The sequence below is a fragment of the Calypte anna genome, chromosome 3 (genome assembly GCF_003957555.1).
Source record: "Calypte anna isolate BGI_N300 chromosome 3, bCalAnn1_v1.p, whole genome shotgun sequence".
NCBI classification, from domain to species: Eukaryota; Metazoa; Chordata; class Aves; order Apodiformes; family Trochilidae; genus Calypte; species Calypte anna.
The window spans coordinates 27,203,000-27,218,533 of NC_044246.1; the positions used below are offsets into that span (position 1 = coordinate 27,203,000).

A 15,534-nucleotide genomic window follows, 5' to 3' on the forward strand; every position below is an offset into this window, starting at 1 on the left:
AGCTGCAATTATTCTGACATCCTCTCTTCACTTGTGCTGTGAAAGCTTTTTGCTAAGCCCTTATCTTGGGTGGAGTTTACACCCAGATAAAGTCTGTGACGGTAACAGGTTTTGCAGGTAGGAGAGTGGCCCAACTTGAACTGCAGAACCACTGTGGGGGGAAAAGGGCGTCAAAGAAGCAGGCTATTTTTTAAAAACCATAAAATGATTTCTTGGCCTGCCATCAGCTTAGCAAAACTACTCTTGCAGTGCCCTTTGTGCCTAATTGCTAGCATAAATGTATCCTGCACATAAAGTGGATATAGCTCATTTTTACAGAAAGGAGAATTGTGGAAACCTGAATATCGAGTTCAGCTGCTATCAAGCCAGAGCTGTGTAGAGTTTATGCCGCAATGATCCGAAGTGTCTTGAGAGCCAAGGCAGTGGGCTCTGCAACTGCCGGAGTACCTCCCAGGCTGTCCTGTGCCATCCTGGTGCAAGGGAAGGAAATTCAAATGGAGGAGAGTGTGCCACTGGCAGTTTCTGGGAGTGACTGCAATTCCAGGTGGCATGGGCAGGCTTCAGATTTGCTACTTAATGCACTTGAGGAGGGCTAGGAGGTGTCTCCCATCTTGAATATAATACCTTTCTTCTTTGTTCTTCCTTGTTTTGCCATGGAAAAAGTTTACACACCATTTCCTAGAATACAGACTAAAACCTTCATGGCCTCTTCTTTGTATTGGAACTCAAATTGTCAAATTGAATTTTAGCTTAATACTTTCTCCCTCCTTCCCCTTAGGTTTTGGGAAAAACTAGAGGAGGGGTTGTAACATCTGCAAGCTTTCTACCTTGAATTTATAGAAAAAGTGTACGTTTTCTGTTGTAAGAGACATTCAAAGATAATGACCTGATAACTTCTTGGTTTATGCAACTTTTCGTTTTAACAAAGTTACAACGCTTTTGTGCAACAGGAAGTACATGCTCAACATACCCCTGGTTTTCTGCTAGATTGAGTAAAGCCATTCTCACCCTTCTAAAAATATGTCTGGCTGTCAGAAAGCTTGTCTGTTCTGTGGTAAAACAAGCTGCTTTGGGGGAGGAGAAAAAAGGAATTATAATTGATTAAAGAATGAAGTACTTTCAGTCCCCAGATCTTTTTTAAAAACTTGTAGGGTCTGGAGTTTTTTGTTGGTTGGGTTGTTTTTTTAAAAAAATATAAACTATACTTAGTTATAGCAAGTTACTTATGTCCCTGATGAAGCTGAATGTATAAACTGTAGCCTACTGAATACAACCCACAGCATCTAATTATGAAGCAATGCTATTTCTCCAACAAGTAGGCACTGACCTCTTTATCCTCAAAAATTATATTTTCTTAGTGACCTTTTTCATACTCCTTTGCTTGTTATTCAACAGTCACACAAACAGTAATTCTCAGCATGCTAATCAGGATGGTGCATTTTTCCCATACCAATCCTAGGAATGTGGCTTCCATGTATAGACTTCTGACTTCTACTCACTGGTAAGAAGATTTAAGGGAAACTACAGCGAACACTAATTAAGCATCTTGAAATCATTGTCTCTCAGGCCTGCTGTCCAGCAGTACTATAAATGAGGAAGGTGAAAGAGATCCCTGGTAGGGATATCAGACCTGTTGAAGCGTGCCTAACTACACCCTCTCAAGTCTGTCACACTTTCCTGACTTGCAAAGTAATTTTAAAAAGCTCTCACCTTCCATTCAGTTCAACTCCCAAAGGTGATTCCTACTTCCTGTGATCCCATTTGAGGGGCTACCCTACAAATTACATCAAGGAAGTGATCCAGATATGTGTGTACTGTATTTTTCCAGATCGCAGCTCTGTCTAGAGCACAGCTTTACAGGTAGATGAGCTGTCAGGAAACTTAACTATTGGGTGTCAAGAACAGGAGGAGGTCAGGAACTTGTTGGGCTAATTCCTCCACTGAGGAAAAAAAAAGTATCCAAACACAGACAGGAGTATTTTCAGCAGTAACTATATCATCCAGTTAACAGATGGTGCTTTTGATCTTTTGGCTGGTTAGTATTTACAATATACAGAACAGAATTGGTCCTGATGTTGGCCCATCACTATATTTTGTCCCTCAAAAACAGCCTTTGTGCAAAGTAAAAAAAGAATACCCTTGACTTGGAATACTTGCAGCTTGTTTTAATTCTCAGAACCATACAGGGAGCTTACTGCAGCACCTGTGAAGCATCCCTCAGTTGCTTCCTCCAGCCACATGATCCTTGATGACTTGCAGAGTTTTCAGCCACTAGTACTGCTAATCAGTTGTAGTTAGTACTAACACCATTGCAGACCATCTCAGCATAAGCTTTGGTGAAAGAAGTAACTTGTCTGCTTTAATTTTAAGAAGGGCTGTACAAGCAAGCAGGACCCCCCCCACCTGCTGCCAGTGGACCAGTTGGTGGCCTGTCACTTGCTCTGTTTGTCTCTCCTGGTTTCCCCCAGAATCATCCTCTCCTAGGAACAGGGTGAGGCAAGTACTCAGCTTGTGCCATTGCTGTCACCAGCTGTATATTTTTGTCTGCAAGAAGAAATTAAGAGATGCCAGATGATTAGGTTTAGCTTGTTGCCTGCACTGCAGGTGATGTGGAACTTGAGAGGATACCTGGACTCAAGAGAACTGCTACCTATGATAACTTTTTTTTAACCATTCTGTTGCAGGTAGTTAAAACTATTGGTTTGCGAGAAGTGTGGTACTTTGGTCTTCAGTATGTGGACAACAAAGGATTCCAGACTTGGCTAAAGCTTGATAAAAAGGTAACAGACTTCAGGCTACTTGCTGAGCAAAGGTTAATGCTTACATGATTCCTGATGTGTTACTGGCTGCAACTTAATAAACCTTGTACCTGTTGTTGATTGTTCCTTAGTTTTCATAACTCCAGTATTATTTTTAGACAAAACTTTAAAAATTTTTAGTTGTGTCCTTCATGGGCACTGTTTGGGTGAGGTGTGGCATGATGGAATTTTGACCTTTCTCTGTGTGTGAGATGTAGAAAGCTTTGTAGCATTTATTAGATGTACAGAAAGAACTTGATATGGTACTTTGTTGGATAGAAACAGCTATTCTTGCTGTGTCTGGAGGAGCATCTTGGCTATTGATGGTTTCAGTCTCTGCTTGTGCAGTATTAGTTGTTGTACTAATACAGATAGGTCACTTCAAGGCCAGGAATTGTAGCAGAGCACAGATGCTTCTGATATGCTCTTATTTGTGGGTTTGAGATTCTTATAAGGGTATGAACAACTGTTCTTCATGGGGCAGTCAGTGACATAACTGTTTAATGAGAAGGGGCTGTTTTCTGCCAAACACATACAACATAGGTTTGCCATCTGATCCAATCTGGTAAATCATTTTCCAGTCACCAAGGTTTGCTGTGCAAGCAGAATTTCACTGGCTTGGCTGGAAAACATAACATGGCTCCCTGTTTTCTCATACCACTATGCAGCTGGAATTAAGGAATGCCAGTAACAAGTTGCCACGCTCTCCGTTCTTCAGGCAAATGCCCCAGATATCTTTTTCTCTGCAAAAGCAATCTGTTGTCTTCCATGTCTGCTCAGTTGTGTTGTTGCCTCTGTCCTTAGGTTTCTGCTCAAGAAATCAGAAAGGAGAATCCCCTCCAGTTCAAATTCCGTGCCAAGTTCTTCCCAGAGGATGTGTCTGAAGAGCTGATCCAGGACATCACGCAGAAGCTCTTCTTCCTGCAGGTGAAGGAAGGGATCCTCAGTGACGAGATCTACTGTCCTCCTGAAACAGCAGTACTTCTTGGCTCCTATGCTGTGCAGGCCAAGTTTGGAGATTACAACAAAGATGTGTACAAGCCTGGTACCTCAATTCAGAGCGTCTGAATCCGCAAAGGTGAAGATGCAGTCTTCCACACCTTTACCTTTTTTTTTTTTTTTTTGTGAGTGGTGGTATGTGTTTATAAAGGTCAGGAATTTTTGCAGTCTTGTTATAAACAAATTTTTCACTGAAAGCATGATTTTAGGTTCTTAGGGTTTTTTAATTGAACTGTATGCATTTACTTCCCTGAACATTGCTGCCATGCTGGTTAAATGGCAGTATGAATGTCTCATCTTTTAAGAACAGAGAACAACCTTCAGTCCATGAATGTGTGCTGCTTGTAGAAGTTTGGGTTGTGCATCCTTAATCCTAAAGTGCAGTTCTAAAAATCCTGTATCTGGAAAGCATGTCTTGGAGGCTACATTAGTCCATACCCACACAGTATATGTTATAAGACAAAATGGCTTCTGTCTGCACTTCTTGATGACTAACTCTGCAGTGTCCAGTCCAGGAATGACACCAACTTTTTGCTTTGGCCCTCTTGGTGCCTGCATCATGTATGGATTCTTTTGCAGACTTCTGTTTACTCCTCTCATGTCTCTGGTCAGTGACCAGAAAAGCTTTGCAGAGGTTTTTAATTCATTCTGAATTGTTTTGCTTCACATAATGCATCTTTGGGCTAAGTGGGCTTTTCCTCTTGGTTTCAGTAAGGCTTCATGGGTACGGACCAATTTTTCAGTAAGTCTATAGCAAAGATCAGCATCAAAAGATACTGCAGAACTCAAAGGCTAACCTTGCATTTATCTCTTCCTTTGTGTAGGGTGATGGACCAGCATAACTCTCCAGAGAGCAGTGGGAAGAGCGCATCCAGGTGTGGGCATGCTGAGCACAGTGGCATGCTCAAGTAAGTCTTTTGTATTGGTCCCTAGGTCAGTCATTTTGTCACTGATTAGCTTAAGCTTGCAGTTCTACCAATCTGCTTTTGAAACAGACTCCAAGAGTTGCCTGGATGTGGGAACTTTTGGTGTATATTTTCTGTCCAGCATCAAATTATGTGGTAAAACTCAACAGGGAATTTCACATTTGTGGTGAGAACAGTCTCTAGATGGCTTCATAGGGCACGGTGTATCAGTGATGCAAAAAAAGGTACAGGTCTGCATCTAACCTTAAGTTCATTAAATCATTTGCATTGGGTGGATGGCAAAAGTTTGGGTACCGACACCCTTTCCTGCTGACTGTCCCTTAAGACAAGGAAGAATGCTGGAAAGAGATGAACATTTTACCTAATTTTCTGTCTGGAAATACGTAGGCCTTGAAAAATGAGAGTACTCTGTGTGTATGTTCATAGGTGTAGTTATCACAACTCCCAAACTGATTCCTGAATGCTGAATGTTCAGTTTTAATTCTTGTGTTTGATGTGTTGGTTTAAGAAAAGTTTCTTTTGAGGACTTTGTGCTTTCTGAGGGTAGTTAAATAATGAGAAGCTAACATCTGCTCTCCTTCTCTTAACCAGAGAGAAATGCCATGCATGGGAATACCCTGAAGATGCTCAAGACCTGGAAATGTATGGAATCAACTACTTTGAAATCAAGAATAAGAAGGAACTGACCTTGGGCTGGGGGTTGATGCCTTGGGGCTCAACATCTATGAAAAGGATGATAAGTAAGGCACTTTGTTTTTCTTCTCTGATCTCTCATAGTGAGGGCTGGTGTGACAGCCAAAGGACATTGTCTCATTTACAAGATCAGAGCAGAGTTTAGAACTCACTTGTATCCAGTTTTGGATTAGTAGGTGAAGCTGTGCTAGGAAATGAGCTTTCACATAATTTAAGCTTTCATGACTTTCCTGACCTTTGTAGCCTGACCAGCTAATGCTACTTACTGTATAAAGAGAGATGTCAGTGTTACAGTGCCTTCTGGGTAAACTCTGCTCAGTGGGTAGAGCTGAACCCTGAAACTAAAGAGTTTCCCAAGCTTTTTCTTTGAGTCATGTTGGCAGGTATGCCAGAAAGTCAATGCAATACAAGAACCTAGAGAGGCTACCACGTCTGCAGAGCCTTTGGACAGCTCAGGCTATTCTTATGACCCAAAGTTAATTATAGATGGGTGTACAACTGCCGGTTGTTTGAAAATGACAGATTATGGGGTGGGACACGAAACCAAAGCTAGATAACATCCAGAATCCGGGGAGGAGTTAACCTATATGTACTGTGACTGAAGAATGAAATGAGGTCTTGGCTGAGGGTATGCGTGGCTTTAAGTCAACCCTTTTGGTAAAGGCAGAGCCATTATTAATTGCATAGTAAGGTGGGAAATGATAGACTACATCTATAAATAAACTTAAAAGGAAGATGAGAACAGTGGTTCCTTCTACTCCAGATGAAGAGTTGGCTGTCTGGGACTGCTTTTCCCCCCCACCATTATTCCAAGCCTTGGTTTCCTGTCACTAATCTATAACAGGCTGTCATTGTAATACAGAGCAGACTTCACCTGTTCTGTATCTTTGCCTCCAAAAAGCTTTGAATGCAACCAATTAATTGGAACTCTCTGGAGCTTCTGTTGAGATGGCAAAGAGAAATGCAGTCTTTTTGGCAATGCTAATATGTGCTGTCATGCAGAAAACAAGGAGTGTCACTTGAAAGAAAAGTAGTTTCGCTCATGTAATACTTCAGTCTTGAATGACTGTCTTGCTATGTAACTGGTCACACAAACAGGTTTTTCGAGCTGCAGAAGCAGACAGAGTATAACCATCGACTGTAAAGAGCTATCAAGAGCATTTGCAAAACAAATACAGTGCTGGAATATACTGCTTGTTTCTGCTGTAACTCTTGCTGCTATGTAATTAAGTCTCTTGAGCAGATACCAGGGCTAGAAAAATACTAATGTGTGCCTCACTTGATTTGTACATGCAAAAACTGGGGGACTGGGACAAAGGTGAAAAAGCAAATATTTCATTGTTGCAGTTCAACCTGAGGAAAATGAGACTGTGCTATAGGTGAATGTCAGTGTCCTGCTCCTAGGTATTTTAAAGCTTGCTTTTTTTTTTTTTTTCTGCAGTAAAGAAGAGAATTTGCAATATCACTTACCAATTAGTAAATTATTTTGGTTTTTCGTCATACTGTGTTGTTGAGGGTTGTAGCTAATATTAGAGAGGCTGGAGTAATTAGTTAATATTAGTCTAATAAAATAATTTTCTTTACGGTTCTTAATTAATGTTACACATGCTGTTTTGCATAATTTTCCAGGTTAGGGAAATGACAAGTTCTGAAGAGGATGTAGTTTTATTCTCCATGTCTGATAGTAAATGAAGCAAACTTGGGTTTTTATGCTTTGGGCCAGAGAAATTGTGCTGTGTAGTTACTTTCCATCTCTGTGGCAACAAGTCAAATTCCTTCAAAATGGTCAGCTCTCTTCCTTAACCACTGAGCTCCTCAGAGAGGATTTTTAGAGTTTACAATGATGATAGACATTTCTCTCAAGTACTAAACATTAAATACTTGCATCTTTGAACCATTTGGTAGAAATAATTGTTAGCACTTTAGTGTGTCAGAGACATGTATTGTATGGTTAGATAATAACCAGAAAATCGCTTGTTGGTATTATCAATTATGTAAGACACAATTCTTAATTGTTAACTGCTATCTCTAGAGATTGTACCTTCCCTTGGTCAGAGAAGAATAAAGTAATGTGATGTTAAACATAAAAATTGAAATATTCAGTTGAGGGGAATTAGAGGAATTAGTTACAGTCAAATACACAAGTCCTTGTAATATTAGAACTTGCTGCAGAGCTGGGCAGGTATGTAAGGGTAAAGTATTGGAATGACTCAAAAACATCTGATCCCATGGATAACTTGATGCTTTTTATAGCAAGCATCTGGAGAAATCAAAGCAAAGGAAAATCTAAAATGATTAGTGAGGCTTTAAGAAGTAATTTTAAACAAACTGACAGCCCTGAACTCCTAAGCAGTGAGGAAGAACTGGGAGTCTGAATCTTGCCCTTTGCTTCATAAGGGTGTTTTCCAATAAGAGAGTGCCATGTGGCACAGCTCATTGCATGGCCAGTGTGTGAATTTTTGCTTCCTGATTAGTGGGATAGACTGAAAGAACAGTTTGCAAGGGAAGGAAAGAGCAGGAATTCTTGTTAGCAGCCTGGCCTGTAATCCTGAGCAGAAAACAAAAGGCAAGAAATCAGCTTCTGCCAGTTGTGTTTGTGCCTGCCCAGCACTTCAGAAGTGGAGGCAGCAGGGTAGAGTTCTCCGTTGGCACCAGAAGGTGTAGGGAGCAGCTGAGTTACTTTGGCTTGATGTAGGAGAAGCCTCCTAGAAGCACAGGTGAGTTTCCAAAGAAACTGAAGGAGGTATTTGGTAAAGGCTTTGGTAGGGACCATCCCTATTGTTTAGCCCAAGAAGAGAAGAGTCTCTGTTAAGGAAGTTACTGGTCTTCTTCCTGTACTCCCTGTGGGTTTTTGGCTCAGTCACTGTCTTCTCTTTCTTGGAAGAGCTTTGTGAAGTGTTGTATCCCACTGAGTCTGTGTGTTAGAAGCAATGTGGAGAAAAAAATGTTAGTTGCAGCATCTTTTAAAAGTATTTCTCTTCTTTCCAGACTGACTCCAAAGATTGGGTTCCCTTGGAGTGAAATCAGAAACATCTCTTTCAATGACAAGAAGTTTGTTATAAAGCCTATTGACAAGAAGGCACCAGTAAGTATGTCCAGAGGAGATTCCTGAATGCTGCATAAAAACAGCTAATACTGTTTCATCTCAAAGCAGTCTTTGGAGTTGAGAAAGCTGCAGATATTGTAGATGCAAAATGGGCCTTAGTATTTAGAGCTTTCTGTTTTTCTGTGCAGCCTAAGTAAAGGGATTTTGGTGGTATCCAACACGGAGAAGTACAAGGATTTTACAACTGCAGAGTCCCTTTTTATTCTAGCAAACTAGGTAGTCTTTTGCTTAAATCTGAGATTCTTCACTAGTTCTGTTAGTCTTCTGTGTGGCCAGATTATACTGAGACTACTCTTCTCCCCATTTTTTCCAGTGCATGAAAGCTGGTGGGTAACTTTTTTGTTGTTTGTTTAAAAACAAAGCAAAACAAAAAAAATCACACAAATGCTACTGCAAACCAAATGGATACCTATGGCTTCCCATCTTAATGCTCATTGCTCGCTTCCACACTACTGAGTGAAAGCCAGTAAAGGACCATGGTGTTCATTGACCTTTTTGAATACCAAGGTAAATGGCAAGAATGTGATTTCTGTGGAGAACTGAAATGTAGTTACCTGTCACTGTTGCTTTTTGATACTTAGAAACATGTTTTCAGAGTTATTTTAGTGAAGAATTTGCAACTTTGACCTATTGAGAATAAGAAGTGGAATAACTGGTATAGGTGGATCTTATTCTGTCAGTCTTGTGAAACTGCTGGAATAGTTGAGAAAGGCCTCTGTTCTTCTCTTCCCCCACCCCAGTACTGTGTCCTTGGTGGGTAAATATGGCCTGAGAAATAATAGGCTGTTTGGCTTTGGCAGGGACTGATAGCTTATAAATCCCTTTAACAGAAACAGATCCTCTCAGCAATTTAAAGGATAGTCATGCACAGTGTGATGTTGGGCCCTCATCCAGATAACAAACAACCCAGGCTTGAGGGGGAGAGTAGCTTTTTTCTGCGATGCTATTGGTGAAAGCCAACAAAATTCCACCTTCCGCAGCATTTCCAAACTCTGTCTCCTCTGAATGGATATTGACAAGTTACTCTTTTAGAAAAAATCAAGAATTTTGTGTAAACTTCAAATAGAAAATATAAATAACAATTGTGTTTGCTTCAGGTTATTTTGGCAGTCCCTGCTGCTATATTTAAATAGCCTGCATATATATTTCTACTACAGTGAAATCAGTGGCAAGAGGGTATGTCTGCTGGTAGCTGGGAGAGGAGGAAGCATAGTTGGAAAACTGACTCTGTGCTGCCTCTCTTCTAGGACTTTGTGTTTTATGCCCCTCGTCTGAGAATTAACAAGAGGATCCTGCAGCTCTGCATGGGCAACCATGAGCTGTATATGCGGCGCAGGAAGCCCGACACCATTGAGGTGCAGCAGATGAAAGCCCAGGCCCGGGAGGAAAAGCACCAGAAACAACTGGAAAGGTGAGCTTGAATATGGACAGCAGGGATGGACTGGCAAAGAAAAATGACACGGAGCTGCCGGGTTCAGCAGTAGGTAACACGGGTTCCATGGAAGCAAGGCCATGAGCCATCCCATGTTCATAAGGCATTTGTATGGCCCCAGAGCTCTGGCTCACAGGGCTGGGCTCAGGATATCCTGCAGCAGGACTGTGAGCATTACTCTTCTGGCTCAGAGCTGTGGCTGTGTAGTCTGCTGTCCTGTTTGCAAGTCCAGAGATGCAAGGGAAAGTGCAAGTAAAGGCACAGTGGGCTCTTGTGCTGTGGCACGCACCTAGAGAGGAGGTTTCCTGACTCTTTGGTTTTAGGACCCGATTAATGTGTTGGACCCCAGAATGGTTGAGAGTAAGAGAGCAAACTTAACAAGAAGGATATGTGTACACTGCAAAGAGATGAAAGAGGACTAAAGGACCTCTTATAGGCATAGAAAAAGAATTAGCAGTTCCATTGCACTTCTACCACTGGCTGCAGGTTGTTTCTGATTCAATAAATCATGTTGCTTTTCTCCTGGATTGTGGCTTGTTTGTTTTCATTCCCTCAGTGCTCTTGTTTGTACACCTTGAATTTCCTCGTGACAGAAAAAAAAACCTTAACACTCCTCTGCTGTGCAGTAGTATCTATTCAGTGTTTCTAAATTTCTGTGGCTAGGAACAAAAATACAAATATTTTAATGAAATTGGGTATGCAAAACAGGATAAATTCCAAAGTTATGAAGGAACAGCCTGTGGCAGTCACTTCCCACTGTGCTGCCTGGAGAGCTGCCCAGCCAACTTTCTTGTCTTGCTGTAGCTTAGGTCTGAAAGTGAGCTTCAAGCATGAATTGTTTTTCTAACAGGCAACAATTAGAAAATGAAAAGAAGAAGAGGGAGACAATTGAGAGAGAGAAAGAGCAAATGTTGAGGGAAAAGGAGGAGCTGCTGGTGAGGCTACAAGAATATGAGGTGAAGACTCAGAAAGCAGAGAAAGGTAAAGTACTGGCTTACCAGATCATGTGTATTGTGCTCCACAGAAGGGTTATGTGGGTTGCTGCCTACACCGAACCTAAATCTGCTGACACTAGGATCTCTTGCTGACACTGGCAAGGCTTACTGGTATTTGCTCATAGAGATAAATGCACATATATGCATGCACTGCTGAGATCATCCAAAATGTGGAAGTAGCATAAGATCTGCTGATTGTGTTTGGGAATGGAAGAATGAACTCTGTTTTCCCCAGTTGCCAAGAGGGTTTTAGTAGTATAGCCTCTTCCAGCAAGAGTTCAGCTCTCAAGTACTTTTTACTTAAGCCATAAGATAAAAAAGTGCTTTGGGAAAAAAACTTTCCAATGCAACAGCAGCTTCTGTTTCAATGCAGAGATGAGCAGATCAGAGAAAGCAACATCTGGTCCTTGCAGTAAAATGTCCATTAAGGGAATCAAAATTATGTCAGTCTTACAGACCTCGGTGCAAATATCTTGGAGAAAAAGTAATAATAATGTGCAGCTTCTGAATTCAGTTTTTTGATGTACTATGCAAATAACCACTTTGAGGCACACAGTGAAGGGATATTGCATGCTGGAGTCAAGTGCATGTCATGACTTCTGCAGTTACCTGAGACTGTCTGTAGTCCCTTTGCTTTGGCCGGGCTTGTGGACACATTGATGCATTTTTTTCCAGAGCTGTCAGATCAGATCCAAAGAGCCATTCGACTGGAAGAGGAGAGGAGACGAGCCCAGGAGGAAGCAGAACGCTTGGAAGCTGATCGTTTGGCTGCTCTGCAGGCCAAAGAAGAGCTGGAGAGAAAAACTATGGACCAGATAAAGAGCCAGGAACAGCTGGTAAGACCCATTAAAAGGATAAAATATACAAGCATGTTACCGTGCCCTTTGAGTTAGGGCAAAGCCTTGTTCTCTGGGGAAATGCACAGTGCAGTGAAGTACTAAACCTTGCAACATCATCATTGTGGTGCTGCTTTCTATTATGAGCAATCTAAAACTTCTGTTCTTAATTTCCAATTCAGTCTTTATTACAGTGGAGCATAACCCATAGGTCTTTCCTTGGTCTTTCCTTTGGCTTGTTTTTTTTTGAGTCCTTACAATTCCAGTTTTATTATTCAACAGGCTACAGAGCTCGCAGAGTATACAGCCAGGATTGCACTTCTTGAAGAGGCAAGGAAGCGGAAAGAGAGTGAGGTTGAAGAGTGGCAAATCAGAGTGAGTATCTTTGGTTTACAAAATTGCTCTGAACTTCTGCACTTGAGCAGAGCGTGTAGCAGTGCTTAGCCTGGTATGATGTTTGTGGAGGCAAATATCCCTGCACCACCAGAGAAGGGCAGACTTGTGATGACTGTACAATATGCCTGAAAAACACCTTTCTTCTAGCAAGCCTTCAGTTAAAATTAAAAATGGATGCCTAAAAATGTGCTCACCACCTTAGAGCCATGGAGAGGAAGGGGTGTATTTAAGCCATGATGTAATGTCTGAGAATGTTACATCCATCAAGAGAAGAAATGCAGTCACACTGCTGCAGATGCCAGTCTTGAGGAGTGTGTGCTATTAATGGCTTCCTGGTACCTGAATTGGGACAGTTTAATAATTTGATGCACTTAACCCAAAAATAAACCTTGGTGTGCCCAACACTTCCAGTGCCCTACCACTAGTGTGAAATTGCATTTAGAATGCTAATTCAGGAATCTACATTCTTGCTCTGCGGAAGCCATATTTACAGCCTACAGCTCTTCCAATGAGAACAGGATGAAGATAACTCTATTTTCCCACACAACTTTTTTCCTATACTGTGTTTTATTGGAAGACAATTCTTTGCTTAGATCCCCCTTGCATTACACAGTAATTGATGATAGCATTACTAACAAAAAAAAAAAAAAGTTCTGCTCAAGACTAAAGAAGTCCTGTCAGCAGCAGAGATTTAATTCCCCCTTTCACTGCTCTTCATTGTACCTTGACAAGACTAGGAAGATAAGCATTGAAATGTTCTTTTTAAGTTGGTTTAGAGCAAGAAATGTATGAAATCTTTTTCACTCTTTTCCCAAAGGCCAAGGAAGCCCAGGAGGATCTAGTGAAGACAAAGGAGGAGCTGCACCTGGTCATGACTGCTCCGCCTCCACCCCCACCCCCTGTCTATGAGCCAGTGAACTACCATGTCCATGATAACTTCCACGATGAAGGATCTGAGTACTCTGCCTACAGTGCAGAGTTCTCCAGCGAGGGGATCAGGAACGACCGCAATGAGGAGAAACGCATCACTGAAGCAGAGAAGAATGAACGTGTACAGAGGCAACTGAAGGTAAGAAAATACCTGGAGGAGGGAGGGGGAGTAAGGAAACAAAACATTCCTGGGAAAGAGATCATTTAACCACTGATTAAGCACACAAAGCATGATACCTCTGCTTTGTTTACAGTTCCTGCAGGCATTTTGAATTAAAGGCAAGGTGTATATAAAGATTATTTTCATTGCTTAGGCTTTCAGAGTACTTACATCACCCGCAGTGTTTATGTAGAGCATGTGTTGTATCATGTTGTATCCACATCCCTGATCTGTCCAGTCATCTAACAAGTGTCAGCTCTCACCAAAGAACACTACTGTCAAGAGCTTCTCACATAATAATCTGTATTTAATGTTCTTTATATTGCAGGCACTGACAGACGAGCTGGCCCAGGCTAGAGATGAAAATAAGAGAACCCACAATGATATTATCCACTCGGAGAACATGCGGCAGGGGCGTGACAAGTACAAGACGCTGCGGCAGATCCGACAAGGCAACACTAAGCAGAGAATTGATGAGTTTGAAGCCATGTAATGGTGCACGTAACAAGAAGACAGGACTGTGGGAAGGGCAGATCTTAATGCTGTGTTCTTGTTTTGGGGTTGTTTTTTGTTGTTGTTGTTGTGTTTTGTTTTGTTTTTTCTCCCTGAGGAGGGGTCACTGTATCACATCTAACACATGTTCTCTAAATGCAGAGGTGTTTAAATCTCCCTTTTATTCCATACCTTCTATTAAATTCAGCATAGATAAAAACTCATCGTACCACTGATCCTGGTAACTTGCTCCTGCCTTTGCTTAGTGCCAAAAGGCCTTATGTCACATCTCTATTTAAGCAAGATGAATTTTTACAGGCCATGCTTCTAATTGAAGATGTGTGTCCTGTGCAGGTGCTGGATTCAGCTTGGTCTAAAAATAAGCAACTGGGTGAATTTTGTGCCATATACCTTTGTATTATTAGTTACAGTGTAAAGTCTAAGCACTGAGAAGTCAGGCTGTAGAACTCAGGATTTGTAAGCACCTGTTGTATGTGCACGTACATGCATGCACAAATGTTTTTACACCCTGTTTTTCATCTTGGTCTTGATGCCTCCACTCCCACCCTCTGCACACAAAAGAACTGACAACACCTCAAAACTACTTTGTGTAGAAATCAGGCTTTTTCTGGTTGCTGTTCTCAACTGGAGAAACTCTTCAGTGATGGCTCAGAAGTGTGGCATAGGGACACTGATACCCTCCTCACATAACATCTAGGCAAGTACTCTGTTGGAATCTAATACACCACTGTGTTTGCATTCCAGCTTCATTACTGATCAGTTATAGTGTAGTATTTATATATATATATATATATAATATGCAATATTAGTTTAAAGGGAAATAGTTTTGCTCTGTATATTTTGTTACTTTTCAGATTTAATGACTTGCATCTGTAAAAATGCCTAAACAGCACTGTAGTCTGATACAGTGCTGCTGATTATTTACTATAAAGCGTTATTTGTAAAGATCATTTTTTTACTTAATGAAAATTGTCATATATACACAATCCAATATATACAATTTTACTGCACCTATTTTTCTAACAAATTTTCTAATTTTTTTAAATGTTTGATTTAAAGTTTCAGACTCCAAAGATGAAGGGACTGCTTGTTTATATCACAGTTGTATTCTCTCTAGTAGAGAGCATTTCTGTGACCATTCCTTCTCCACTAATCTCCCCCTTTCCTTGAAAATCTGTTAGAAAGTGAGATACAGTACGTTGTCAGCTCTTCTCCATTTACAACATCTATGCTGCTTTAAACTTGAGTTGAATCTTGTGTGGTTTGTTTTTTTTTTTATTTGCAGCAGCAAACATATAAATAAAAGATCTGCAAAGTAACAAAGGATGTGGAGTCAGTTGTTTATTGTGTGGGGTGTGTTTTGTGTAATGTGTGCTACTGCTTAGTTCTTGAGCTTAGCATATGAATCCCTGTGTCTCTAACTCTTAAGTCTTTAAAAGCCACATTGACCTGGAAGGGAAGAAAGGAGAATACCTGCTGTGGTGACTGGCATGACTGTCTTCACCCCAGTCCCAGGGAAGACAGATACAGCAGCACCACTGGTAACAGTTGTTAAACTACAGTTAATCAACAGCTGTCCCTCCTCTGCCTGACAGAATTTATGAATTTTTAAATTAATATATTCTGATTTTAAGCACCATGATACAGAATCACTTGAAAGGCATGTGGCCACAGGACAAAGGTTTTTAGGGCCCTGTGAAGTCATACTGACTTGGTAGATTTTTGTGAATTGTATCACCCACTTGCAGCA

The 15,534-nt window shown here is 41.1% G+C and overlaps 1 protein-coding gene across 1 annotated transcript in view; it reads left to right on the plus strand.

The window, feature by feature from the left end:
- EZR (ezrin) overlaps positions 1-13,803 on the plus strand; it is a 33,620-nt gene extending 19,817 nt beyond the window's left edge. The window contains 15 exon segments of the mRNA XM_030447974.1: positions 2,685-2,780; positions 3,603-3,837; positions 3,840-3,876; positions 4,622-4,635; positions 4,638-4,678; positions 4,680-4,705; positions 5,315-5,397; positions 5,400-5,463; positions 8,405-8,501; positions 9,770-9,933; positions 10,805-10,935; positions 11,625-11,785; positions 12,068-12,160; positions 12,999-13,250; positions 13,600-13,803. Coding sequence (XP_030303834.1) covers positions 2,685-2,780; positions 3,603-3,837; positions 3,840-3,876; positions 4,622-4,635; positions 4,638-4,678; positions 4,680-4,705; positions 5,315-5,397; positions 5,400-5,463; positions 8,405-8,501; positions 9,770-9,933; positions 10,805-10,935; positions 11,625-11,785; positions 12,068-12,160; positions 12,999-13,250; positions 13,600-13,764 — 1,659 coding nt within the window. The 3' untranslated portion in view covers positions 13,765-13,803.
- The last annotated feature ends 1,731 nt before the right edge of the window (positions 13,804-15,534 follow it).